This window comes from Eurosta solidaginis, chromosome 4 (genome assembly GCF_040869045.1).
Source record: "Eurosta solidaginis isolate ZX-2024a chromosome 4, ASM4086904v1, whole genome shotgun sequence".
Taxonomy (NCBI): domain Eukaryota; kingdom Metazoa; phylum Arthropoda; class Insecta; order Diptera; family Tephritidae; genus Eurosta; species Eurosta solidaginis.
The window spans coordinates 224464383-224491932 of NC_090322.1; the positions used below are offsets into that span (position 1 = coordinate 224464383).

The 27550-nt window shown below is 35.7% G+C and overlaps 1 protein-coding gene across 3 annotated transcripts in view; it reads right to left on the minus strand.

Annotated features, from left to right (window-relative positions):
• Positions 1-27550, minus strand: part of mgl (megalin) — an 822751-nt gene that overhangs the window by 62084 nt on the left and 733117 nt on the right. For all 3 annotated transcript variants that reach the window (XM_067784870.1, XM_067784871.1, XM_067784872.1), the window contains exons 3-4: positions 18840-19028; positions 16292-16423 (exon numbers count right to left, since the gene is read on the minus strand). In XM_067784870.1, coding sequence (XP_067640971.1) covers positions 16292-16423; positions 18840-19028 — 321 coding nt within the window. The remainder of the gene's footprint in view (positions 1-16291; positions 16424-18839; positions 19029-27550) is intronic.

Consider the following 27550-nt stretch of genomic DNA (forward strand, 5'->3'; position numbering starts at 1 on the left):
ATATTAGGTTTGCTGAGATGCTGGAACAACATGTTGTTGTTGTTGTTATAGCAGTGCTTCGCCCCATCCAATAGGTGCTACCACCCACAAATTGTCATCAATATCCTCTAACGGGAGTCTAGGGAAACTTGCAGTTTGAACTAAGGTAGACAAAAGTTGGAGGGGTGCTAGAGACGTTGGTTCCATATTGCAATTAAAAAGATGGTTGGTGTCATGTGGCCACACTTTATCAGCACGGCATACATTATATATGTAGGGGTTGATTCTGTATAACTAAAAGTTTAACCTGTTACACTAACCAGATCGATGTTGAGCTAGAGTGACTTATGTCTTCCTGGGGAGGTTGCTTTCCTACACTGCGTATTTAGGGAATTTGACCTTAAGAACGGGCCGAAGCCTTTTTTTGGATATCCATTAGGAGCTGTTTGTGTTTTTCTTCTACATACGGCTGTGTTCTCAAGTACCGTATTTTCTCATAATGCTTGCGGAGATGACTTCCTAAGCCCATGGGAGGCGGGGCATCTTCAATCTTCAATCAGATAAAAAACGGTGATATCAGATATATTTACTCAGAAAATCGTTGCGACTCGACGTTCCTCCGGAAAAACGAGTGCGCCAAGTCCGAAGTATGCTCGCCTAGTTTTGACAATAGCTAACCAGTCAGGTATAAAGTGACTCAATGAACTCGCCATCTTCCACAGATCTACAGTAGGGAGCTGTTTCCAGGTTCTCAATATTTACCGGGCTGACCATCCCTCATACCAATCTGGCTTTTCCACAACGACCTTAAGGCGTTTATATGGAGGCAACAACTGCCGAAAGTGCAAGGAGATTTTCCTATGCAACCATGAAATCAAGTGAATTATTGCCTGAGCAGCTGTAGCCTATTTTTGCTAATCATCGCACGGCTAACTTTCAGCCTTTCACGTTTTCTCAAACACTTCGCACGATTATATCACCAAGCTCATTCCCAATTCGAAAGTATCTTTCTCCTCCTGGTCCTATTCAAAAGCTCTCTATTGAAAGCTCTCTGACCATTGGTAGTTTCAATCTACCAAAGGAGCAAAGCCTCCCATATGCGTTGCAGCATAGTCTATTGCGCTAATGCTTGCTGATGTCCAGGTGTTGCCTCAAGTTTCCGAACATTTTATTAAAATTGTGTTCATATTTGGCTGGTTCACGTCTTCGTAAGTGTACAGGTTGACATCACCTTATCTCATGAAATGTGATGGTTGGGGTGAGTGATAAAGACAGACAATCTTCCCGCAAGAAAGATGTTGGCTTCTCCGCTATAATCTTAAACGGTAAGCTATGAAGGCGTACTTCGTACTGCAGCCGAAAGATTACTCTACACAAGATAACATCTCCCAAACCAAAGATACTGATTGCCTTTGCTGCTACACCACGGTAATCTGCGTTATCTGGTCCTGCAAACCCTGTACGGCTGTCTTCAAATTAAAAATTGCGAAACCAAAAGTTCCCAACTTTCTATGCTCCAACATTTATCTTAATTATCGCAAAGAACTCTGCCAGATTCTCAGCTCACACATCTGCGGAATTTCCCAATATCAACAGTGGCCTGAGCATTGAGAAGGACTTTTCAAAACCACTTGAGACTAAATTACGAAGTGAACTCACTTTTTAATAAGCAAAGATTGGCCTATCTAAGTCACACGTCGTAAGAACCATGTTTGCTGGGTGCCATAAAAAGTGTCGAAAAAGATGAGAGAGCACTTGAAGTACCCCAGAGGAAGGCTCTCTGAAAGAGGTGTTTCCCATCTCGGAAATAATTTCTGTTGGTATGTGACCTAGGCAGCAGTTCCCAATGAGTTGGTAGAGGTAGGTGAAGAAAGACTTAAAAGATCTCGGTATTACCAACTGTCGTCAGGTGAGGCGACGCAGGGGTACTAATAATAATGGTGTGGTACTCAAGCAGTTCAAGGGACTTAGACTATTGCCACAGTAGGCATGCCTGCTCTAGGTCCCAAGAATAGAAAAAATCGTTTCTAACGCAGTCGCGCTTGCTCCTGAAGGTGCTAGTACCGGAGAGATTCGGATCTACAGCCAAAAAAAAAAAAAAATAATAAATACCCTCATACGCAACACTTCTCTGAAAAATTGGTGAGTTGTTCGCGGTATTAACAACAACAATAACGTAAACACGATATCCTTACCAGTGGATGGTATAAAAAAATGGAAGGCACCCTTCTTAGAATACAACTGAAGATATATGGAAAATTTAAATAAAATTTTACCATTCTGTGCTCTAACTTTTATTTTTTCGTAAACTCTCTACTGTAAGTTTCAATTAACAGAAGCAAATTGCAGTTTTTATTGCTAACCACGACATTTATTATCGTTTGAAGCAATTTAGTGTGACTTAAACAATTAAGGTAAATTTAAATTTACACAACAGCATATGTACATATGTACGTACACTGTGGGGATGAATGTTTTACTTCAAACCACTAAATCCGCAAAAGGGTGTAAGGATGGCTATCTAAACAATTCACACCTGCGAACACTTTTGTTGGTTTTAAAATGCCTTGTGTGGATGTAATAAATACCAACCAACAAAGCACAGGCTAAAGGCGTCGGTTGAGTAATAAGTTACAAGTAAATATCACACAAAATGACACACATACATACATATATGCAAGTAAACACTACATGTATACGAGCTTCCACAAATAAAAATATATATACATTCACATATACACACGCGTGCAATAGCAAATACAAACAAAAACATTTTAAGGTAATTTTCCTTGTCACCGCCTGATTGTGATTGCGAGCTATTGGTGTTTATCCTTGTTTACCTATCCACGTATAATATTTGCACACTCAAACGGCTGTCTGTCTGTTTGCACATTGTTCAAGAAATGAGATGGGCAAGTAAACCAAAAGACAAACAAAGAGGCCAACGGACAGTTTGTCCGTCTAGTGGTCGGTTAGGCGGAAAAGTGTAATTGTCAATGATACATATGATCAGATAAATGCACACATACATAGAAAGAGCTAGTAAATTTGCCTAGCAAAAAATTTGAGACTTATATATAAATAAGGTTTATTTCATATGGCCAAAAGGCTTAACACGCAAATTGTGAGATATGCTGATGATTTTGCAGTGGTAGTAGAGGTCAAGAAACTGGATCTGCTTCAAGCATTATGTAATGACGGCGTGGGAAGAATAAAGGAATGACTGACCAATACGGGACTGGAGTTGGCTAGACAAAAGACAGAAGTGGTATTAGTAAGCTTAAAACGGTCAGCGAACGAGTTAGTCATAACTGTTGGGGATCATCAAGTACTTAGGAGTGCACGTTGACTCTAAGTTAACTTTCAAAAAGCACTTCACAGTGGTGGGAGAGAAAATTCCCAAAGTTGATGGAGAACTTATGCGAATAATGCCTTACATTGGTGGTCCGAGCGAAGATACTCGTCAGCTATTGTCCACAGTAACCAGCTCAATAATAATATACACCGCACCAATGTGGTACGTATCTAAACAGAGCCATCAAGAAGATATATTAGCAGCATACCAACTTGCAGCTATAAGAATAGCAAGAGCTTCTCGGACTGTGGCCGACGACGCGATCCTAGTCCTAACCCGGAAAATCCCAATGGACTTACTGGCAAGCGAAATGGCCGATCTGTATAAAACTAATATCGAGCGACCATCTGAAGACACCAAGAAAAGAGCAATGACACAAACAATAGCTAAATGGCAAGAACGGCGGGAGGCCTCGAATAAAGGGTTTACGTTAGTTTGGGACGTAGTCCAATGGAATGAACGGCAGCATGGCGAACTGAACTACCATCTCACGCAGATACTGAGTGGACATGGCGGTTTCAAAAAGTGTTTATGGAAGCATAGGATAGAGGAAGATCCTCTTTGCCCAAGGTGTATCACGGAGTTAGAAAACGCAGAACACGTCATGTTCCACTGCCCCCGATATGACGAAGAAAGACTCACCTTGCACAGAGTTTTCGGAGAGGAACCTACCATGAGAAATTTAGTATCACAAATGTGCAACAGGAAGGAATGCTGGACTGCAATGAGCAAAATGGCATTTATAGTCGTGACACGCCTGATGGATGCTGAGAGGGAGCGCAGAGAAATACGCAGGCACGGTTGCCACTTTCGGTCCATTTGGACCAAAAATGGTCCCTTCCAACCCCATTTGGTCCACTGGTCCATTTTCTTTAATTTTTGTCCTTTTTGGGCAGTTGAAACAATTTTGGTACTTTTCTTTCTTTTCAACTCAGGTAAAAATTCAAAATATTGCTCAAAAAATTTGTTAACTCACATTTAATTTTGAATTTACTTGAATGGATTTCTCACCACAAAAAATTGCTCAGTCAATAAAAATGTACGGGAACAGTGACATTTCACCTAGGAAATAATTTAGGCGAGGCATTAAAAAAAAAAGTGTTGGCAAACACACTGTCGTTAATTGTTGATGAAACAGCCGACTTATGAAAAAACTCTTGTTTAATATTTATAATAATAATGACTAGATATTTCCATCGGTTATTAAACACTTAGTGAAAGATTTTTGTCACTAGTAGAGCTAAAAGTACGTATTTCAAATGCACTTGCACGTCTAAGAAATTTGACAAGGCTTGCAACTGATGAAGCGTGGAGTTTAATGAATTGAAAATTGAGTAAAATAATGAAACTAATTTATTTTATATTAAATGTACTTGCCACTAATTTAATTCAAGCCTACCGAGAGATATTGAGAGTTTGTGAAGGCGGATCGATATTTAAACACACAAGAAATATTTTAACTGGAAGGCAGAACTACTTCTTGAAGGCGATAACTTTATAGATGTATAACGAATGCGATTAAAAAATTTTATTTTTTATTCAGTTTTTGAAGCAAAAGCAAATAAGGTTTGATGTTGGAGGAAATATTTTGTGCAAAATTATCCCCGTAGGTGCTAGCATTAACCCCTGATGCCAGGTATCAAAACTCACACTTACTGAATCTAGGCTACGATAAAAAGTTTAAACGTTAAGAGAAAAAGTAAGCATCTATAGAAATAGAACTAACAAAATTGCTTAGTTTCATTTATGCTCTACTGAGTTTTCCACATAGTTCGACCAGAACGCACATTTTTTAGCCCTTCCTTACTAAAACTTAACTGCGCTATACATTTTATTTCATTGTAACCAACAACATAATGCTGGAATTAAAAGCTTTGTGAGCAAATCTAGGGTCACAACGTTAGGTTGGTGAACGACATACACCTATTCTAGAAATGTGAAAATATAATACCATGAACTACATTTTATTTTTGTTTGTTCCTTGAATTTAAGCAAAGTATTTATTATGTCCAGTAAAATTTTATATAGGAAACCATGGAAACATCTTAAAGTTTTGTATTTTACAACGAATACGACCTCCTTATATACCAATAAAAAAAAAAATGTGGTCCTTTTTTTTGAGATTTGGTCCTTTTTTTCGTGAATTTTGGTCCCAAATGAATACACGGTGTGGCAACCGTGTGCGCAGGTAAAGCAATGGCGATTAAATCGACACTCAGAGCAAATAGCGGGTACCTGGATGCAGGGACAACAGCAGGCTCTTAAAAAATGAGAAATATGGAACGCCACCCTGAAGTAATGCCAAAGTGGTACGGGGTGGGCAACGGTTCCAAAACTGGGGTTGGTTTTTGGTCTAAGATACCATCTGGCTTTAAACTCCTTTATTCATCTTCATACTCACCTATTTCAAAACTTTATTTAAGCATTATATCATCCAAAACTCTTTTTCAGCTCCTGTGTTAAAGTAACGGGACAAATTACTTTAAAAATACTTCTTCGGAAGTTGTTCGGCTACCGCAGAAAGTGTATATCAGCCATGAAAATATTCTCGTCATACATTAGTTTCCCAGAAAAAAGATTGTAGGAAAGATAAAAAGCAGTATACCTAAAACAAGAAGCACATCTAGTCTTTTACGTGTTTAAGGAATTTTTTGAAACGATAATAAGTAGATGTACTTAATGAAGGTTAGGTTGGGTTAGGTTAAAGTGACCGCCACCGTCTGCCAAGCGGAGACTCACGTAGGCCGTTGCGGCCGTTTGTGATACGACGAAGGGCCCTTGTTTTCCTTCTGTAGAACGTGGTTCATACACCCATTAAGCTAAACTAAAGCATTTGCCTAATGTAGCGCAGAATTTCGTTTATAATTGCGGATTCTAGCTGCTCACGGCACCCAAAGAAGTGTTTGTGGAGACATCGGGATCTGGTCTTCGACAGGGCGCGATTATGGCATAGATAATGCTCTACGCTTTCTGTATCTTCCTCGTCGCTGCAGCTACGGCAGAAGTCATTTGTTTGCAGCCCTTTTTGAGCACCATGGCTACCCATAAGACAGCGACCTACTATAATACCCACTAATGGGCTAATAAGTAGAGAAGTGATTCAAAAGTATGTCCGCTTCCGATCTATTTTCGTCTATCTTGTGCCAGATTTGCCTGGATAGAGTATGCATATTTCATGCATACATAAAACTTTTTCCACTCAGGTAGCAATGAATTGTTGATACTTTTTCACTAATACATCACGTATATTTTTTGTATAAATAAATATGTTTAGAATGCAATAGATATGAATTTTACATACTTTGCCATGCATTTGGCATAAACACTTCCTGTATGCATAGATACAATTGATTTGTACTGGAACTGTAATTTTTGGAAAAAATAAAGGTTACATGTACATGGCACATCATGTTATGGATATGCCTGGGGCCATGAAGGTTTTCACATTGGAAAATTGTTTGCCTACGTTTCTCAGACTCAAAAATGGTTAATTTAACACCTATAGGAAGTTGTTTCTCTCAATATCGCGAAAATACTACACACTCAACACTACATCGTTCTTGTGTTTGTATTTCTAGTTATCGATAGGGACTCACTCAACAAAAAAGAGAGGTTATTTTCTGCGACACTCTAATGTATTTATAAGAATATCTACAAAATAAATTATTAGTGCCCCTGCTAACGCCTCCCAGCCATTAAATTCAGTTGTCTTATCATATTGTTGACAATATGTATGTATGTCTTTGATTGCTGCCTGTGACGACGATAAAGTTAGCGGATATTACAAGAAGAATGAGGGTTTTATAATAACAAACAAAATTTAGAGATAATTTTGCACACACAAAAATAACTGCTGGTACCTAATACAATTTTTTGCTCATTACCTTCACTAACATATCCTTATAACAAATAATTTCCATTGCGCATAAGAATTTTTCGATTAATAAATAACAAACTTTTGTGCGCAAGTCGAAAATGAATTGAATTTAAGTCCACGTGTAAGGTGAGTAAGCGCGTACAATTGAAGTGGCGGAAAATGTTTACTTTGTAATTTAAACTCACAAAATATTCAATGCTGTAAAGTTTAAGAATTGAAAGCACATGAATGTCGTAATTGAAGAGCGCCAATTTTCGATTACCAAGGACGTCAAGAATCAACATTTGTTAAGCTTCTTTACATGTATTTAAGCTAAAAATACAATTATCTACTTATGAAAGAGAATTTTTAATGTGTGAATGTGTGTGTTTAAGTGTTTATATAATTTGAAAGGGAAAATATGCGCATCATTATATAAAAATGAAGGTACCTATTGGCACCATATTCACGGGTGAAAGGAAGATGTCGCATTTTCTTTTAAATTAAAATTCAGGAATCCGTTTGATGACGATTTGCTTTTATTGGTATCATACCGTATACGTAACCTTTTGCGTGACAAGTGCCGTTATGCACGTATGCATTTCTAATTTCATTGTAAATAAGTAAAAAGCATGAAGATATTTTAAATTTAGATTTAATTTTGTTGTAATGTGAGTAGAATTAAAATCATTTGTAATATGATGTCTAACAAGTAAAGGTGTCTAAGTTCGGGTGTAACCGAACATTATTTACTCAGAGTAAGCTTCTCACTTTTATACATAACACGTGGCACCGCCCTTTAAAAAAAGAAATGTCTCCCAATTTTCTCTTTTAATTAAACTTGATAAGTGAAATATCATTGATTCAAAACAATTTTTTGTTATAGCTTATTATTATAGTCTACGACCCTTTTAAACTTGTTTTATATCTAAGTTGCCGCGGTCTTTAACCGATCCCGTCCATTTTTACTAAAATATTTTCTGCTATAAGGAAAATATGTGTACACAATTTCATTACGATATGTTAATTTTTCTTCGAGTTATGGCTCCCGAAACATCGAAAATTGCTTAGTCATAAAAGGGGCGGAGCCACACCCATTTTCAAAAATGTTAGTGTTTTACAATTTAATATTATAATTCAATTTAGAAAGTAAAATTTTATTGATACAAAGCTCTTTTTCACTAAGATATAGCTTACTATTTTCGTCTACGACCCTTTTAAAAATCGTTTATATAAAAGTGGGCGTAATCTTTAACCGATCTCGTCCATTTTTACTAGAAGTATTTCCTGCTATAGGGAAAATTTGTGTACCCGAGTTTATTGCAATCCGTTAATTTTTCTTCGAGTTATGGCTCCCGAATTATAGAAAATTGCTTAGTCATAAAAGGGACGGTGACACGCCCATTTTTTAAAATTTGAAGTTTTTCTTATTTATTGTTATAAATCCACTTGGGTAATGAAATACCATTGATATAAAGCTCTGTTTTGCAAAGATATAGCTTATTTTATTCGCCCACAACCCTTTTAGAAATATTTTATATAAAAGTGGGCGTGGTCCTTAACCGATTTCGTTAACTTTTTTCAAAGCATTCCTTTTAGTAAAGGCAACCTCTCTGCCGAATTTTGTTACCATAGGTTTAAGGATTTTTGATTTATGGTTAATAATATTTGTAAAATTTATTTTATCACAAGTGGGCGGTGCCACGCCCATTTAAAATTTTTTTTATCAAGAGTCTCAATATCAGTCCACATGTCAAATTTCAACATTCTAGGTGTATTATTTACTAAATAATTAGGTTTTTGTGTTTTCCAAAATGTTATATATATAAAAAGTGGGCGTGGTTTTCATCCGATTTCGCTCATTTTCAATACCAATCCAAATTTGGTGAAGACATTTCAATATTTACTCAAGTTATCGTGTTAACGGACGGACTGAGATGGCTCAATGAAATTTTGTTTCGATACTGATGATTTTGATATATGGAAGTTAATATCTAGCATATCTAGCTGTATTCCTCTATACCTGTACAACCAACCGTTATCCAATCAAAGTTAATATACCCTGTGTGCAAAGCACGCTGAGTATGAAAACGTGTACTCTTTGGCGTACTCCGCTAAAGGTCTCACCAAGATTTGCAGCGTCTGTTCACGATGAGGTGCGCCTGAAATCGAGCATCTGTCTTTGACCAAGCGAGCTGCGTATATACATAAAAGTACTATTATTAAAACATTCTGTAACTGGATTGAGCGCTGAGCTTGCGACCCGCAATGTTAGTAGCCTCTTCGTGAACGCAGAGCTTAATATCATCGCCATACAGGAAATGCGATTGGCGGGGCTAGGCATGAGGGGATATCGGGCCTTAGGCCAACGGCCAAAGAAGAGTGAAGTTTAAAATAATTATTACGGGACAAATAGGTGCAGCTCAAATAGTTCCTACGATGTTTCCATACGTGGCACGCCTCTGCTGAGAACTGCAATTTTTTTTTAGGCTGTAGCTTATTGAAATTAAAATTTCCAAAAAAATTAATTTTTGCTTGCATTCATGGCTTAATAATATGGTTGGTTCATCTCATCAGCTGGTTTTATTTCTATCATTGCATGGTCGATGTGATTGTCAAAAGGAGATGGCAAACACAAAACGAAGCCAACACATTGGCAACATTTTCTTACACATACAAAACCTGCTAAGTTTTGTGTTTCCATTCCATAACATTCGCACCAACACCAATACACAGATTTTGACAATTTGAACAGACATAATTTGTTGCTTTACAGATGAGCCAGCCATATATTTGAACCATTTTATTTATTTTTTGATTTTTGTTTATTTTGCTTATTTTGTGTATTTTGTTTGTTTTTATTGGTTTGAATATTTCGCTCAAATCTTTTTATTTTTTTATTTCACTGTTTGTTTTAATTAATTTTAATTGCGGCCACCGTAGTGTGATGGTAGCGTGCTCCGCCTACCACACCGAATGCCCTGGATTCACACCCCGGGCAAAGCAACATCAAAATTTTATAAAAAAGATTTTTCAATTAGAAAAAAATTTTTCTAAGCTGGGTTGCCCCTGGGCAGTGTTTGGCAAGCACTCCGAGTGTATTTCTGCCATGAAAAGCTTTCAGTGAAAAATCATCTGCCTCGCATATGCCGTTAGGAGTCGGCATAAAACGAGTAGGTCCCGTCCCGCCAATTTGTAGGAAAAATTAAAATTCGGAGGTTATCGCACCTTACATTTATTAATTTTTTGTTTTAATTTTTTGCTTGCTTTGTTTTGGTTTTTTGCTTTCTTAGTTTTTTCGGGTCGGTTTCTTTGTTTTGTATGATTCGTGCATTTTGTCTCTTGTGTTTGTCTTTTTTGCATATTTGTTTTGTATTTTTGGTTTGCTTCGTTTGTTTTCTTTGTTTTGTTTCTTGTGATTGTGGTGATCCTTGTGTTTGCCTTATTTGCTTGTTTGTTTGTTTTGTATGTTTGGTTTGTTGTGCTTATTTTGCCGATTTTGTTTGCTTTGTGCTGTGTTTGTTTTAATTGTTTTGCTTATTTTGTATTGCCTCGTTTGGCTTATTTGTTTTGTTTGTGTGTTTTGTGTTGACTCTTTTGTTTCTTTCGTTTGTTTTGTTTTTTCTGTTTTAAGCGTTTTTTTATTTTGCTTGTGAATTCCATAAACTTTCGATAAAAATGGGGTAAATAATCGAGCTTGGCATTAGTGAATCTCGGTACATAATTAACTAAAGCTTAGCATCCGAATGGGAAGGTTTCAATAGGATGTTGGAAAAGATGCTTCGTCGCAAAGTACTATTAATCGAAATGAGCCGCCGTTCCCGTCCAGATAATACTTATTTGCACTTTAGAGCTAGTAAGCGAGGTGGATGACGTCGATAAGGTAATTTTTCGTGAAAAACTAATAGCCTCACCATGACCTCGAAAACATGCTGAACAACATTAAGGCTATAAAGAAAAAGGGTCTTTAGTCTTATAATCGGAAAGTTCGCTTATCCAACACAACATTTTCCAAAGGCCCGAAATATGATCATAAAAACTAGCATCACAAAAGTTCAAAAAACATAAAACGGCGCATTAACACTACAGACAGGGTACACACATGTCTCTGTGTAGGGGAAAAGACAGTCGCAGGAAGCCAAGGAAAGCTTGTTATCAAAAAGCTGTTCACGAAACATACACCTTAAGATTTCCTCGCTGTCTCTCCAATTAGCTCACTGAGATCAACTTCCCACCTAACGATAAAGTAGGCGACCTCCAGTTGGACAGTTGCAGGATAATTTGAGATCTCTCCCAATTGGCTAAGCTATCGCAAGGCAGGATATAGCCAAAATCGACAGGCTAAGATTCCTAGTAATTTAAAACTACTACTTGTCAATTCTGAATATACCCTGTAGTTCTGCAGGTCTGCAACTAGGCATATTAATTCATATATCCATTGTGGAAGGGACAAACCCCGTCTATACACATTTTATGCCCTTTTAAAATTGGCATGGGAGGCGGCGTTCTGCTATATGTAGCGAACTAAAAACCTTGAGAAATATCAAACCCTAGTCTTTACAGTAGAGGCGTCAAGCCATACACTGCATAATTGAGGTACACTTTTTGATTCTCTCGGTATTCCTTTTCTCAGCATCCCCCATATTGTAAGCTAAATTCAATGAGAAATATCTTCTGAAGAAGCTAAATAATAGGCATGGTAATAGGGCCTGAGAAAGTGCTTGTCGAATGGGGTATCCTGCTACTGCTAGACTATAAAGGGTATTTGAATGGTTTCAGCATACCCCTAAAACAAAAAAAAAAAAAAAAAAAACACATATTATTTTGATTTACGGAAACAAGATATTTTATTTGTTTAATTCGAAATCAATTCTTCTTCCCAGGAACTGCTGGTTTGACCTGCATACCCATTTGTTAAGAAAAGTCTTCCTTTAACCAACAAATATCGATGCAATATCTGCCCCAAATATGTAAAAGAATGAATGCTTATATCAAAAACATCTATTCTCTCACCGGTGTGAAACTTTTTTAAGTTAAATAGAATTTCGATTTACACTTTTTAATAAGAAAAACAATACCAACGTTTTCGCGCATATACAAACACCTGTGCGTACATAAAAATTCAATTTAAAGAAATAATATTTTCACTATCATTATATAAATTCACGAAAATTCAAATAAAAACTTGTTAAACTCGAATTCCAGCTGCCCGCCTCCATCTGTGCTATCATTTCATTCAACCTTCTTTATTCGAATTATGCGTAAATCATAGAAATAGTATTCAAATAAAAAAAAACGTCATTCAGTAATTTCAGTGTAGCTTTTGTTTACGTGAAGTCTCATTTAGAAACCAGTCAAAAGAACTCCCAAAGTTGCAAAACTTTTGCGCACAATTCTCATATTTAAACTTTATCGTTTGCCATAGCAAAATCAACGGTAAGACGCAGAGCTGCGAACCCCAAGCCACCAGCCACCAGCGGCAAGTCTTTAACACTTTTGTGTTTTGTGTGTTGAACAATTGGTAAAAGTTGAAATTTCGTATAATAATCAGTGTAAATAACAACAACAACAATAGCACGAAATAGCACAAAGCTTTTGTTTTGTGTATTCAGCGAATGAAAAGCGAAATAAAAATGCAAAACAATAATATAAATAATACTCGAAAGAATTGGGAATGTATAGTAAAAAAAAAACAAAAGCAAACACTTAAATTGAAAATAAAGATGGAAAAAAAAAAGTTTCTGCAATGCCACTTGCTTTATTCCTTATAGTTATTTGCATAAAATAAAAAAGCAAAATTATGATTATTTCATATTTGCATAGCAAAAATTTCATTTAGCTTTTGAGAAGTGAAGTATAGCAAAGTAAAAGAGTTATCAAGTATGTGTACAGCAGCGAACAGAAAAATAGCAGCGGCAGTTGCTATTAATTTTTCTCAATAAAGGCTCGAACAAATTCGACTTTTACGTCGTTTTGCTCGCCACAATTAACGCAAGAAATCTGAAATTTTGTTTTGTTTTCTTTGAATAAATCTAATAAATAACGAATTTTTTAACATGAATGTGGAAATAATTTTTAAAATAAACAAAACAAAAATAAAAATCAATGAGTGTCGTATTCAATTTAGGAGATTGGAATAAGGGTTTGACAGCGCATGGAAAAATTTAAGTTTTTGAACTCTTTTGTTGCACCACACCACGTCAGCTGCCAATGTGTATAATGCATTCTGACATTTAGCAGTACTAATTTTCTGCGCAACAATTTCATAAGCGTGGATAAAGTTATGGATTGGCAGTCCATATATATTTTAAGTGCATATGTATTTACATGTAAAAACAAGTAAGGAAGGCTAAGTTTACTTATTAACTGTAGAGATATTAAATTTTTTGTTAAAATTTGACTTAAGAAAATTTTTGTTTAATTTTCATTCTGCGTCATAAGGTCAACCCATCTACCAAGCTTCATCGCTTTATCCGTCTTGGGTTATGAATTATCTCACTTTTTCGGTTTTTCGAAATTTTCGATATCGAAAAAGTGGGCGTGGTTATCGTCCGATTTCATTTTAAATAGCGATCTGAGATGAGTGCCAAATTTCATTAAGATACCTCAAAATTTACTCAAGTTATCGTGTTTACGAACGGACGGACAGACGGACATGGCTAAATGAATTTCTTTTTTCGCCCAGATCATTTTGATATAAGAAGTCTATATCTATCTCGATTAGTTTATGCCGTTACGGATTACCGTTATGCGAACAAAATTAATACACTCTGTGAGCTCTGCTTAGCTGAGTATAAAAACACAGCTATTATATCAATAATAGCCAAGAAAGCGTTAGCAGAAAGGGTTCACGGGTGGTATAATGCAGATGGGGTAATGCAGCAATGCGCACCAAGCCAGCAGAGCTTGGAATGCGTACTCTTGAGATCTTTAATCCTAAATTAGCCATCCAGAATGTCAAACTATCTAAAACCTTTAAATTTATCTAAGTGCACTTTTGTCTTTCCCAATTTTTTTTTATTACCAATAGGGTAATTCTTTCAGTCTAGAAAACGTAGTAAACGTAGAAAATATTCCAGGCTTTCTAGACCAAATATATAACACTCAGAAAGCGCACCACTTAAGCAAGAAATATCCGTTGGATCTGGTTCTGCATATAACGCCAAAAGCTAATTATAAAATTTATATTTTATGCATTCAAAAAGTTTACAAAATTGCCACGCACAGAAAATTGCTGTTTGTTTTAATGAAGAAATAAGTTTACACATTCTTGTCACATTTATAAATTTGCTAGTTATTCAAATATAGATTTGTTTGAGTAAAGAAAATCTAGAAACCATAGAAAATTTTGCTGTTGCGTGCAGAAAACTTCTGACAGTAAAGTGGAAAAATCTCATACGTTTTCTATGGATTCTATACAGAGGGAATACCCCTAATATTTTAGGAAAAAACCTCTATAAATTGTGTAACAAAAATTATACAAACCAATCTCAAAATTACAGAAAATTTTACGATAATTTTGAACTTTCTTTTCAACTTTACGGAATTTTTTTTTGAGTATGCATTCTTGTAGACCAACCAATTTTAGTCTCACAAAGTAGAAGGAAAATCTTAGACACCATTCGGAAAAAAATGTACAAAAAGTCAATGCGAATTTCGGGAAAACTTTAACTTTTAGTTTGATGGATTAAAATTTATTGAGCTAAAAAACTGCATACTCAAAAAATTTCAGAGAACATCATATAAAATGTTCGAAGCTTTCGTAAACTTTTTTCGAGAAAGTTTTTGAGATAAGTTTAGTAACAAACTACAGTTTCAGTTACGAAATTCATACACGTTTTTATACTTAGCTGAGCAGAGCTTTCAGATTATATTAATTTTGTTCGCATAACGGTATCCCGTAACGGAATAAAATAATCGAGATAGATATGGACTTCTATATATCAAAATGATCTGGGCGAAAAAAGAAATTAATTTAGCCATGTCCGTCCGTCCGTCTATCCGTAAACACGATAACTTGAGTAAATTTTGAGGTATCTTAATGAAATTTGGTATGTAAGTTCCTGGGCACGTGAGTGTTAATCTAATCCAAAATGGTACACATAGGGTGATCCAAAATGACGTTTAAATACTTTGCCTACGTATTCCTGAAGCCAAGACGGACAATAATATGAGCTGCATAGAACTTTTCGAGAAATCGTTGTTCAAAGCTCTCATGTGAGCTGGTTGTCACTCATCACATCTCATCTTAGAAATATCAGTTTGGACAAGTTGGATAAGTACCAACGTCTTCTTTATTTTTAAAGCTACAAATATTTGCGGTAACCACGAATAAGTTCTCGAAAACTGTAAAAAATGTCTTCTGATGTTTTGAAAGTTTGGTATATCTACTTTTTAATATTTTTTTTTCACTGAATTCGGAAAGCTCTGATAATTAAAAAAATTTTTGAGACATGCCATTCCAAGGTTTCAATATCTCATAATCGATCTAATTAACATTAAGTTTCAACAAAGAAGAAATATTTGATACATACATGGCGACACGTAATTTTTTTTGTTTCTTCTTCATACAAAAAAGGACTTTGATTTTGAAAATCGAATTATCGTTGAGTTGCGACTATTCGAATAGTCTAAATAAATCAGCTATTCGAATAGCGAAATTTTATTAATAAACGTACACAAATCTTTATCGAATTATTCGAACTTTTTTTGAAACCCTACCAACCATTTTAGTTTATTCTTATCTTGTTTGCTTTATACAGTAGCCAACACGAGAATAACAGTGGAAGTTTTGATGAAATTTCATTAACTTAATTTTTCATTTATTATTTTCGAGAATTTTTTAAACTATGAAAAAATATCTTAAAAACGGGCTCGAAAAATTTCAAAAATTCGATAAAATTTTACGAAAATTTCGAACTTTTTATTTAGAGTTTTCTAAATGTTTTTCCGGAGGCGGGGTTTCAAGCTTAAGACATTTTCGAATATAAATGTTCGGTGAGTGACTAAAAACATAACCTAACAACAACCAGTGTTAATATACATATATTAAAAAATAAATAATAATAAACTTAATAAAAATATAAATATTTTCTACTCACTGCACTGCGCTTCATCAGATTTGTCCTCACAATCATCAGTCATATCACAACGAAAATGCGGTGGTATGCAATAAGTTTTATTAAAAACATATTGTCCGCAGCTGATTTGTCCCACTTCACACTCAGGTGGTGCTAATTAATAGGAAAATAAAGAATGAAGGTTATTCGAAGATAAAAAACAAAATATTTGTAGATATGATTTTCCTTTAATATTTATGGAGAAGAGCGGCCTAAATATGTCGAGAATAATAAATTCGAACCAATGAACTCAAACTCAGTCCAAAGGACGATAACATCAGCCTACTACCAAGGAAATTTTTAAACGGTTTAAACGGTTATAGCTGCCCAACAAAGCGACCAAGGAAAAGCAACAGTAAATTAAGTTACAACTGTGTTAAGGCTCTTGGCGTGGGCATCATCTCTTACGGTACTAGATATGGATCATCAGTCATTTTAATAGCCCATAGAAATATATAACCTGGAGCCGCACACTACAAGAAGTGTCCCTGCTTTTAATGAATACGGAAAATGTAGAAAGGGCAGCTTAATAAAACCAACTCCAAGCGTAATCCGTACCATGCTGGCGGAATGAACGGCACTTAAGGACACAAAACAATGATTCGCTTTGCTTTTTTATGTACATATTCTAAGATTAACTGAATTTTTTATGATTGACTTGTGGTCAAGCGATATTCCAGTTCATCAGTACTTTGGGATACAATTTCGTGAAATGGCAGGTAGGCAATGATTTAATCCGCACATGTCCCGGTAAATATTAAAATAGCTACTTTCGACATTATATTTAACCTGTTTCTGGATACATGTCATGCCCGATAATATAATATCTAAATTCTCGCATATAATTTCTACTTTCAACATGTAACCACGGTCCATTGAAGGACAGCTATACCGTTCCGGAACGGAAATTGGCATCTACCAGGGTCTTTTCTTAGCAAGCAACACTTTAGGTAACAGAAAAAACAAAGAAACACAAGAAATGCCCAATTAACAATGGCAAAGAACATAGGGTTCAAAAGTTTCCTATGAACGTGTAAAGAAAAACTAGAAAGCATCTCCGAAACAAGACGCTGAAAGTCAACGTAGTTGTCATGTGGAGTAAAATGCCACTCTGTTCTAATGAACTTAGGTTTTTGAAGCCTGTTGAAGACATGATCTAATTTTCGGACTAAGTCCGTCCGCCACGGTCTGGCAACACCCGGCCAGTGCGGCCAAGCGCAAGCAGTGCAGCTCAGCTATGCCTGCAACCATCCCTGGCTCACAACCATTGTTTGGTTAGTTTATATCAAACTGCCCACCAACACGCATCGCGATTTTTAATTTTTTATGTGTTTTAAGTTTGTGAATTTTTAAAAAGAGGAAATAAAAAAATAATTATTTTTATCTAAAAACTAAAAGAAAATGTGCCCTAAATAATAAATCAAGTAAATTCTTTTGTTCCTGATGACGGTTTCAGATTGAAACCGAAATATCGACCAATTATATAAATTATAATACCACAAAATATATGGTGTTTTATTTATCCTTGCGACCTTGAGCTCAATAATTAAGCAAGAAGCTAAATAATAAAGTGCAAAATTATACACGGTTCTTCGAGCTGGATATGAACAAGTGAGCTATGAAACTCAGGTATTTAAAGCTATTCCTTTCTGTTAAATGGCATAGGCTGTTAGGGAGGATGTTATGCTGGGTCAAAAATGGATCGGCGAATGCACTCCTGGTCGAACCGACAGCACCAGAACTGACCTCTGCAGCTAATTCCTTATTTATTCTCTTCTCGGTTCTAAAGGAGAATCAAGCCAAAGCGCTGCCGCCATGAAAAGTTTGTCTGATCTTGCTATTTTGGCAATGAAAACACAGTTGGCCATCCCTTGGCAGCAGGAATCGTATTCTGTGCAAGTTGTTATGGGTTTAGTAGCAGGAATTGCCTCGCAAATAAATACGACAACGAGGAGAATTGTGGTCAAACGGGATAGAAGGGAATCAAGCAGTTAACAGGTTTACACCATATGGAATATGATGTTGAAGGTTTTTCTTTTGTAAAGGATCTGAAAGAATGATTTACGTTTACCGACTCTACGTGAATGCAGTTAAGAGCCGGCCTGTGGTGCTTGGGATCAGTCTGCCAGAAGTTATCATGGTTCTTTCAGAGAAACTATAATATTTTTTTTTTCTAGCAGCCCAGCGAATTACTAAAATATTAGTCCGGCGATGACACTGACAAATTTAGAGACCAGTTTGACTGGCCTTGCATGCTGTCATCAATGTTCTGTATCTTCGTGGGTGCTGCCAGAAGGCTAATAGAAGACTTCCTTGCGGTTCTGTACTTTGAAGGTATCTCTGTTTTACCTTCCGGCAACAGCTAAGTATGAAGAGGGCGAACAGTGCTGTTAGCATGCAAATTATAATAATAATAGTAACGCCGATTCGAGTCCAATTGAGATTGAGCCATAGAAAGACTCATGACCGTGCTATTACAGAACTTATGTTTGTATTGTTTTAAGGTAATTTATAATTCAAAAATACTTACGACAAGACTGTTGCTCATCTTCGCCATCCTCGCAATCTTTTTGATAGTTACACACCCACAGCGATGTTATGCATTTACCGCTATTACAACGAAATTGTCCTGTCATACATGGCACACTGAAGGATGGAATAGGCTCGCTGCTACCATCGCGGCCTCTAAAACCAAAGCGGTGAGCTTCTGTTAGCCTGCCTAAAATTAAATAAAATAAAGTGAAATATTAGACAACTTAAATGGAATATAAATAGAGAACCTTTAAAAAATTATATATTTTAGTATTTTTGATTGTAGCAAATCTCATTCCTTTCTGAAATTAAACTTCTTGAGGTACGTTGTGAAAAAATGATGAGAATGAAATTTTAAGATGTGACACAAAATTAAATAAAATTAAGAGGTGAAAAATGCAATTCGTGTGGTAGTTCGCTGTGAACTGTACGAACATACTTGCTTTGAGTGGGACTTTCACCACATCACATTTTGCGTCACATATATATGGGGTATTCCATCCCATTTCGACCAATTTTGAACCCGACCCCTTTACAATTGGCTGAAAGTTCTTCTTCTTTTTCTAGCTTACGAAAGACGTTTTTCAGAAGTTTTTCAAATTTTTTCATCCAACTCAAAAAAGTTATGAATTTTTAAAAAAACACCGTTTTTGTTATCAAAATGCTATAACTTTTTCAAAAATTGACCGTTTGGGATCTTTTTTTTTTTTAAAAAATTTGTTTTTAAATGTACTTTTCGGAAAAAATTCAAACAAATTTTTAAAGTTTTTTTTTTGTAATTTTTCAGTTTTTCGAAATTTTTCGAATTTCGCCCATTTTTTTTTTTTCTCATAAAAAACTTCAATCAATTCTGCAATCATCCCCACTAATCCCGGAGTGGGCCGAGAATTTTTTTTTTTTTATTTTATTTGGAAAAAATAAACTTTAAAATTTGTTTTGTATTTTTTCCGAAAAGTACATTTAAAAACATATTAAAAAAAAAAAATGATCCCAAACGGTAAATTTTTGAAAAAGTTATAGCATTTTGAAAAAAAAACTGTGTTTTTTTTTAAAACTTATTTTGAGTTGGAAAACGGTGTTTTTTCAAAATGCTATAACTTTTTCAAAAATTGACCGTTTGGGATCATTTTTTTTTTTTATAAAATATGGTTTTAAATGTACTTTTCGGAAAAAATACAAAAAAAAAATTTTTAAGTTTTTTTTCAATTAAACAAAAAAAAAAAAAAAAAAATAAGGGCGAAATTCGAAAAATCTCGAAAAACTAAAAATTACAAAAAAAAAAAACTTTGAAGTTTTTTTTGTATTTTTTCCGAAAAGTACATTTAAAAACAAATTGTTAAAAAAAAGATCCCAAACGGTAAATTTTTGAAAAAGTTATAGCATTTTGAAAACAAAAACGGTGTTTTTTTTTTTAAATTCATAACTTTTTTTGAGTTGGATGAAAAAATTTTAAAAAATTCTGAAAACGTCTTTCGTAAGGTAGAAAAAGAAGAAAAACTTTCAGCCAATTCTAAAGGGGTCGGGTTCAAAATTGGTCGAAATGGGATGGAATACCCCATATGTATGTACATCTTGAATTAGAGCGAATGGTGAAAAAAACCAGAATTTACAAGCGTTATTAAGTTGGGGTGTACATTTCTAGGTACGTATATATTTACCTATGCATATATTTTCATTCATATCAGCTGGACATGTATATATATTTATGTCATATATTAATTTTCAAATACTTTTTCGTAAAAAATTTTCAACGTTCTGTTAAAATTCGTAAAAAAAGGTTCTATTTTTTGGATTGTTTGTATGTACGTATGTACATATATGCTAATGATAGTGCACTAAGGAGAATTAATCTAAGTATCTATTTCGTCGACGTCTTTGCAAAACCATCTATCGACAAATTGCAAAGCCACCCAAATACAACCATGTGGCAAACTTGAAATTTCTAAGCCCTGAGCTCAGTGCATCCCACTCCATCCAAAAAATCATAAATTTCATATTCGAATATCAATTTTCTAAAAAAATGGTTAAATTGAATTTGGATTCCAAAGTCGCATTTAAGCTCGTTTTCTTATATGAGCGCATAACGGAGCATTTTTAAGTATATACAAAGTAAATGTGTTATCATTAATGAAAAAAAAAAAATACTTTAATTCATCATGGAAAAAATTCCTAAAGAAAACAGGATCTGAAATAAGTTTTTCTGCTCTCCTGTAAAATTCAAACACTATTAGATAGATAGTTTTGCAGTTGGTCGAAAGATGGTGTTGCAAAGGCATCGACGTTATGCTTATACAAAGAAGGATACACATATGTTTCTATGCAGCTTATGGACTGCGGTTTTCTACAGATTTGCAGGATAGCTTCGCAGCAGGCCGGAGAGTATTTCTGTAAAGTTTATTTCCGGGAACTGAAACAGGGATTAATCTATTCGAACAAATTCTTTTCGCGGTGCGATTTGCCTGAAAATCGGTATATAAGAAGCCCTATGTCTAGATTTGTACATACGAAACTTTTGTTTTCCGGGAAGTGGACCAGGGAATGGTTTGTGCGAACAAATTATATACACGGTTCGATTTGCCTGAAGTTTGCTGAATATATTACCCTTGTTATCATAAGCCACCGATAACTGATGTTCCGATTCAGTCATTACCGGCAGATGCTATGGCAGTGGACATAATTTAAAAACAAGTAAGTCTAAGTTCGGTTGAACACAACATTACATAACCAGCTGTGCACTTGAAACGCTGTTGTTGTTTGCCTTATGTGGTTATGTGTTATAAGGCTGCGCACATATACGGTTCAACCCTGAACTCATTTTCATTCAAGAGAAACAAAAAGGATAAATGAACTTGAAATTTAGTTCGGATAGGGGGAATTTTGTTCAACTTATGGCATTAAAAGTATTTTGGAAAGAGTAACAAAAAAGTAGCGGGTCACACCCATGTTAAAAATTGGTTTGAGTTTTGTTCTTAGCTCAACCATACCACTACTGAGGTAGAATATCAGTCAAATGTAGTTAAATGCCATAGAGTTATTGTAAAACTTTGTTAAGGTTATACCTTGGTGGTAAGTGGGCGTGGTTTTTAACCGATTTTGATTATTTTATTTATTTATTTATTTTATTTATTAATTTACAAATTTGCAAATCAGACTAAATATAATTACGGATTACAGAATAAATTATAGAAGCATACATAGTGAGCAAAATTATATTATAAAATATGTATATACATTATTAAATCAGTTGTCGGGATGGACTGTAATGCCGAGCAACGGGATTGATTATTAGTGCTTTCGGAATGGACGCGATTTCGAGCAGCTGATGTATATTTAACACACAATGAGTAGGGCTGCGATGCGTGGGAGGTTGGAAAGGGCGCGATTCCAAGCCACCTGCCCAAAGTAGCTGGAGCTGGTAACAGATTTAGTTTAACATGTTAATTTTGAATAAGTTATGAGTTCAAGGCAGTGAGTATATATTATTTTATAATGTAAAGTGTGTCACAAGTATCAATATTATTGCAGTGATTATTGAAATCTTGACACAGGCAACGAAGAGGTTCATGCATTTGAAAACTCGATCTACAGGTAATTAAATATAGCGGTTGGAAATACCGAGAGGGCCTAAAAGGGCCATTAAGCATCACCTCGCCAAGCAGAAGTGGAGTGTTTGTCATCCCTAATAATAGTTTAGCACCCCACGCTTTTTACTATGAATTAAATTATTCTGTTAATAACTTAAATTTTATTATAATTTTATTTTGAGGTGATTTACTATAAACGATTGTTTGACCTTCTACTACTGTTATATAAACTCTTTTTAATTGAAAATTATTTTCTATTTTTTAGTTCGGTTTGCTATAAAAGCGTGTTTTTTTTAGTTTTTTTTTAAACTATTATTTATTTTTAATTTTTTAGTTCAAGTAATTTTAAAAGTTTTAGTCGAGAGTGATGAAACCTCGAAACGCCAGCGGTCCATGGATGAATCCAACCCCACGGCACCAAAAAGGAGCAAGACGCAGGGAGGCTGGACGCGGTCTTTCGCCGAAATTGCCAAGAGTCGGCAAATCATTGGAATTATAGACGAGAGCAGCGAAGATTGCAGGATCCCGAAACAAAGGTGTAAGTGGATCGAGGCAGCGCTCGCTACGGTGGCCGTTAAGGTTAAAAAGATAACCCTGGTCCACCGCCATCTTACACCGATGCAGGGTGGTTCCAGGGCAATGTCAAGCTAATTGCCTGTGAAGACGCCAGGTCGGTCAACCTCTATAGGGCCGCCGTCACGCTGATAGGGGTGGTATATCCGGGCGCGCCCCTCAAGGCAGTGGAAGCGCGTGATATCCCCTCACGACCAAGGGCTAGAGCCTGGGTTCCAGTGACGCCAACGGACCAAGCTGACATCTTGGAGCTGCTCCAGGAGTACAACCCGCCACAGGTTTGGAAGTCAGCCCGGATAAAACTGAGCTTCTTCTCTTCACGAGGAGGTACAAAGTACCAAATCTTACACCGCCAAGAATTGGGGGTACGTTCTTAGCGTTTAGCGATCAAGTCAAGTATTTAGGAGTCATTCTGGATAGGAAGCTATTATGGGGTGACCATATAGTGGAGCGATCCAAGAAGGCAGCAGCAGAGCTGTTCACCTGCAAGAGGGCAATTGGCACCTCCTGGGGATTCTCCCCTAAGGTGACCTACTGTATTTACACAGCCATTGTGCGCCCGATTCTTCTTTATGGTGCCTTTGTCTGGTGGCCTGCACTAGCTAAAAGTACCTATCTTTAAATGCTTCAAAAGGTGCAACGGAGTTCGGAGCTCTGCATTACCGGGGCTCTCGGGTCCACTCCAGATTCCGTTACATACATACATGGATACATAGATACATAGATAGTTACAGGCCAAGCTAATAAAAGCGTGTTAAAAAGGGCTCCAGTATGCTTTTTCGTAGATGTGCCATGCATCCACTTCTATAATTAATAAGGGAATGCGTTTATCGCATTATGTGCAATGTTTCAAATCTATGGCCATTTGGGGTGGTCACAAGTTCGATTGACCTTATGTCCGTTAACCTTATGTGACCCCACCATCACATTATTGCATTACCATCGAGCCATGATACGTGTGCAAAGTTTCAATCAAACTTATGGCCATCCAAAGTAGTAATAAGGCCAATTGACCTTATGGCCGTTGACCTTATGTCACCACACCATCACATTAATGCATTGTCATCGAGCCTTGATACGTGTGCAAAGTTTTAATCAAACTTATGGCCATTCAAAGTGGTAATAAGGCCAATTGACCTTATGGCCGTTGATTTTATGTCACCGTGATACGTATGCAAAGTTTCAAATTAACCAGACTTCCGTTACATACAGGTCAAGCTAATAAAAGCGTGTTAAAAAGAGTTTTAGTGACATAGGGGTCATTGAATTCCTTTGACCATCTTTTTACGAAAGCCAAAGTCCCTCTAGCCCTATCCACACACGATTCGATATGTAATTTGAAGTCCAGTTTAGGGTCCATCAGAACGCCAAGATCAGTAAAGTTTGTGACTTGCTTAACGATATAATCGCCTATCAAGTACTGATGAGATTTAAAAGATTTCCTCGTAAAACACATAAACTTGCACTTCTTCCATAGTCTTTATAATTTGGCAAGTGCCAAATTTCAATGTAATATCTTTAACGGCTTTTGATTCAAGGCTTGTTAAACTTCCCAATTTACTTCTTCTAAATGTGGGCAGTGCCACGCCCATATTTCAAATTTTTTTGGAATTTATGTTTTGTGTCATAAAATTAATCCTCCTACCAAATTTCATTAGCGTAGCCGTATTCGTGAATTATCTCGTATTTTCCATTTTTCTAAGTTTTCAATATCGAAAAAGAGGGCCGGGTTATCGTCCGATTTCGCTCATTTGCAATACCAATCTATTCTGGGTTCAAATAAGCCCGTATACCGAATTAAGTGAATATATATCAATATTTGCTCAGGTTATCGTGTTAACGGACGGTTATGGCTTAATCAATTTTTTTTCGATGCTGATGAATTTATATCTGTACAACCAACCGTTATCCAATCAATGTTATAATACCCTATGTACAAGTATAGCTGGGTATAATAATACCATTCGTTTAATTCGCAAATTTATTTTACACTTAGAAAATAAATATTTGTTTAAATAATTTTTCAAATTTAAACTGAACTTTATTGACTTTGAGTTTTTTCCCAGTCCTCTTATTATTTTATTAGAAATAATTATTTTGGATATAATTTTTAAAAAATTAAAAAAAGTATAACTTCCCACGCGCGCACCTATTTCTTTAAACAATGCGGGTTCAAACCTCAGCCCCAGTTACCGGAAGAAATGTTTCCCTGTTTATCCGGAAGTCGCATTGTTAAAATTTTCCCAAAATATAACTTGAAAAATTGTATCTAAAAATTGCTTTAAAAATGTTTTCATACATTAAGAAATATTATTGTTAATATAATATACAGTTTATTCATAAAACAAAAGTTACATTAAGAAATAAAGTGTACTCATTACTTTAGTATGGTGTTACAAAAAATTGTGCTGGCCGTGGGAAATTCTGTAATTTTTCTCTAATATCAGTAGCGTATATTAAAATTTATCTTCTTAATATATAAAAAACCCGTGTCACTATGTTTGGCGCCAATGGACTCCTAAACTACTTAACCGATTTTGAATTTGTTTTGCACCCCGTGTGTAGTTCATTCTAACTTGAAAGATAGGATAGGTTATATCTCAGTTTATAGTCGGAATGTTATTTTAATGCAACTTTTTTTATTTGTTTATACGCAATAATAATATGTTCCGTATACGCACCGGCAATCACATGTTTAGGTGGTGCGGATATACTTCCGTGTAATTGGTTGGTGTTTAATTAAACAACGTGCTTATCAATAAAAAATATTATAGCGAATGATATAAAGTATAGCACATCACCAGGCCCGCTGAGAGAGTGGGGGGGGGGGGGCGGGTTTCTGAGGGAGCCCGCGATTTAGAGGTACTATGACATTTTTTTTAATTCAGGAGAGTCTTTAGTTATTCCATGTGCAATTTTTAAGCCGAATTTCAAAAGCAACGAAAATCTGCATTTCGTTTTAATATTATAGTTAAGTGTGAAAAATAAAAATCTATATATGTAAAAAGAAAGGCTAAAATGGGTGTTAGTTGGTCGCGGTGTTTGAAGAGATGCGTCGGTCGATTTTGTTCAAACTTTCACACAAGTTGCGTAAACCTCACGCGGTGGTTACTATATAGGTGATCGACATATGGGGTCTCGAGATGTAGGCCGAAACGTGGACCCGAGTACCCATAGAATGTGTGTATAGAATATGGATAACAAATGAAATCTGTTGATGAGTGCTTGAGTAGAGGGTAATTTTCATACCCCTCGGTGACTAGGGTCTCGAGATATAGGCCAAAACGTGGGCCAGTGAATGCCTAGACAATGTTTATGCAATATAGATATCAAATGAAAGCTGTTGATGAGTGCTTTAGTACAGAGTAATATCTTATCCAGAGACGGACTGGGACTGGGATTCGGACTAGGACTGGGACTGAGACTCGGAGTGGGACTGGGACTGGAATAAAATACATACCACCCTCTGGGACAGGCAATAAAGGATGCAGAAGAATGAGAAGAAATTGAGAGAAGAGAAAAGTGAGAAGGAGATTGAGAAAGAGATAGAATGAGACGAAGATGGAGATAGATGAAGCGAAAAAGAGGAGGAGTGAATAAAAGGATTAGGAAAAAGTGAAGAGGGGGGAGGGCAGAGCCAGAGCGTATTAAAATGTATGCAGATAGACCAAATTTAGGGTACGACAACGTCTGCCGGGTCCTGTAGTAATTTTCATATAAAACGAGCCTAAACTCGCAGCTGCCTAGAAAGCCACATAAAATCTTTCCATTTGAATCACTCAATTTGCTTGGTTTTAAATTTTAAACTTTATCACTATTTACAGCTAAGAATATGTGCACATTCAGCTTCCAATTATTACATAAAAGCTTGAAATCACACACATTTCAATTGCAACGCATGACCCTTGACTTGCTTTTTGCCCTTTTTATATGTGCCAAGTGGCTCGTATCTGTTGAGCATATTTATGACAACATTCCACTTATATTTATGTATGTAAGCAAGGAGTTGTGTGCTTTAACCAACTCAACTCTTATTTACGTTGCTATAAATTTTTTTGTTGCAACATTTATGTCTTTTAAGATATGACAAGTATGACCCCATTTATTGCACACTCGCATAGAATCGTCTCCGCCTCTTTCATTTAGTGCACCCATTTGTCACAATGCACTTCCTTTTAGATACGACGACTGCCATCTCATTTTTATGTGCTAGCGACCTTCCAAGGACGAGTTTTGAACAACAGGACAATAACAAATGTTTATATGTGTTTAAAAATTCCTTTTACTGTGTAAAATCATATATAGTATCACATATTGTTTGTTGTTATTATTTTGTTCTACACAAAAGCGTCATACTATGTTGTAATTACGTAAGTGAATGTTTTCTAATAGAATCTAGCGTTACTTAGTTTCAGGCAGAAATGATAAATAACAAAATGAATAATAAAATTTTAAAGTGAAATTGTAGCAAATCTAAAATTCTCCTATATATATAAATTTTCATATATAAGTGGGAATATATTCCCGCTCTCTGAAAACATAAAATGAAAAG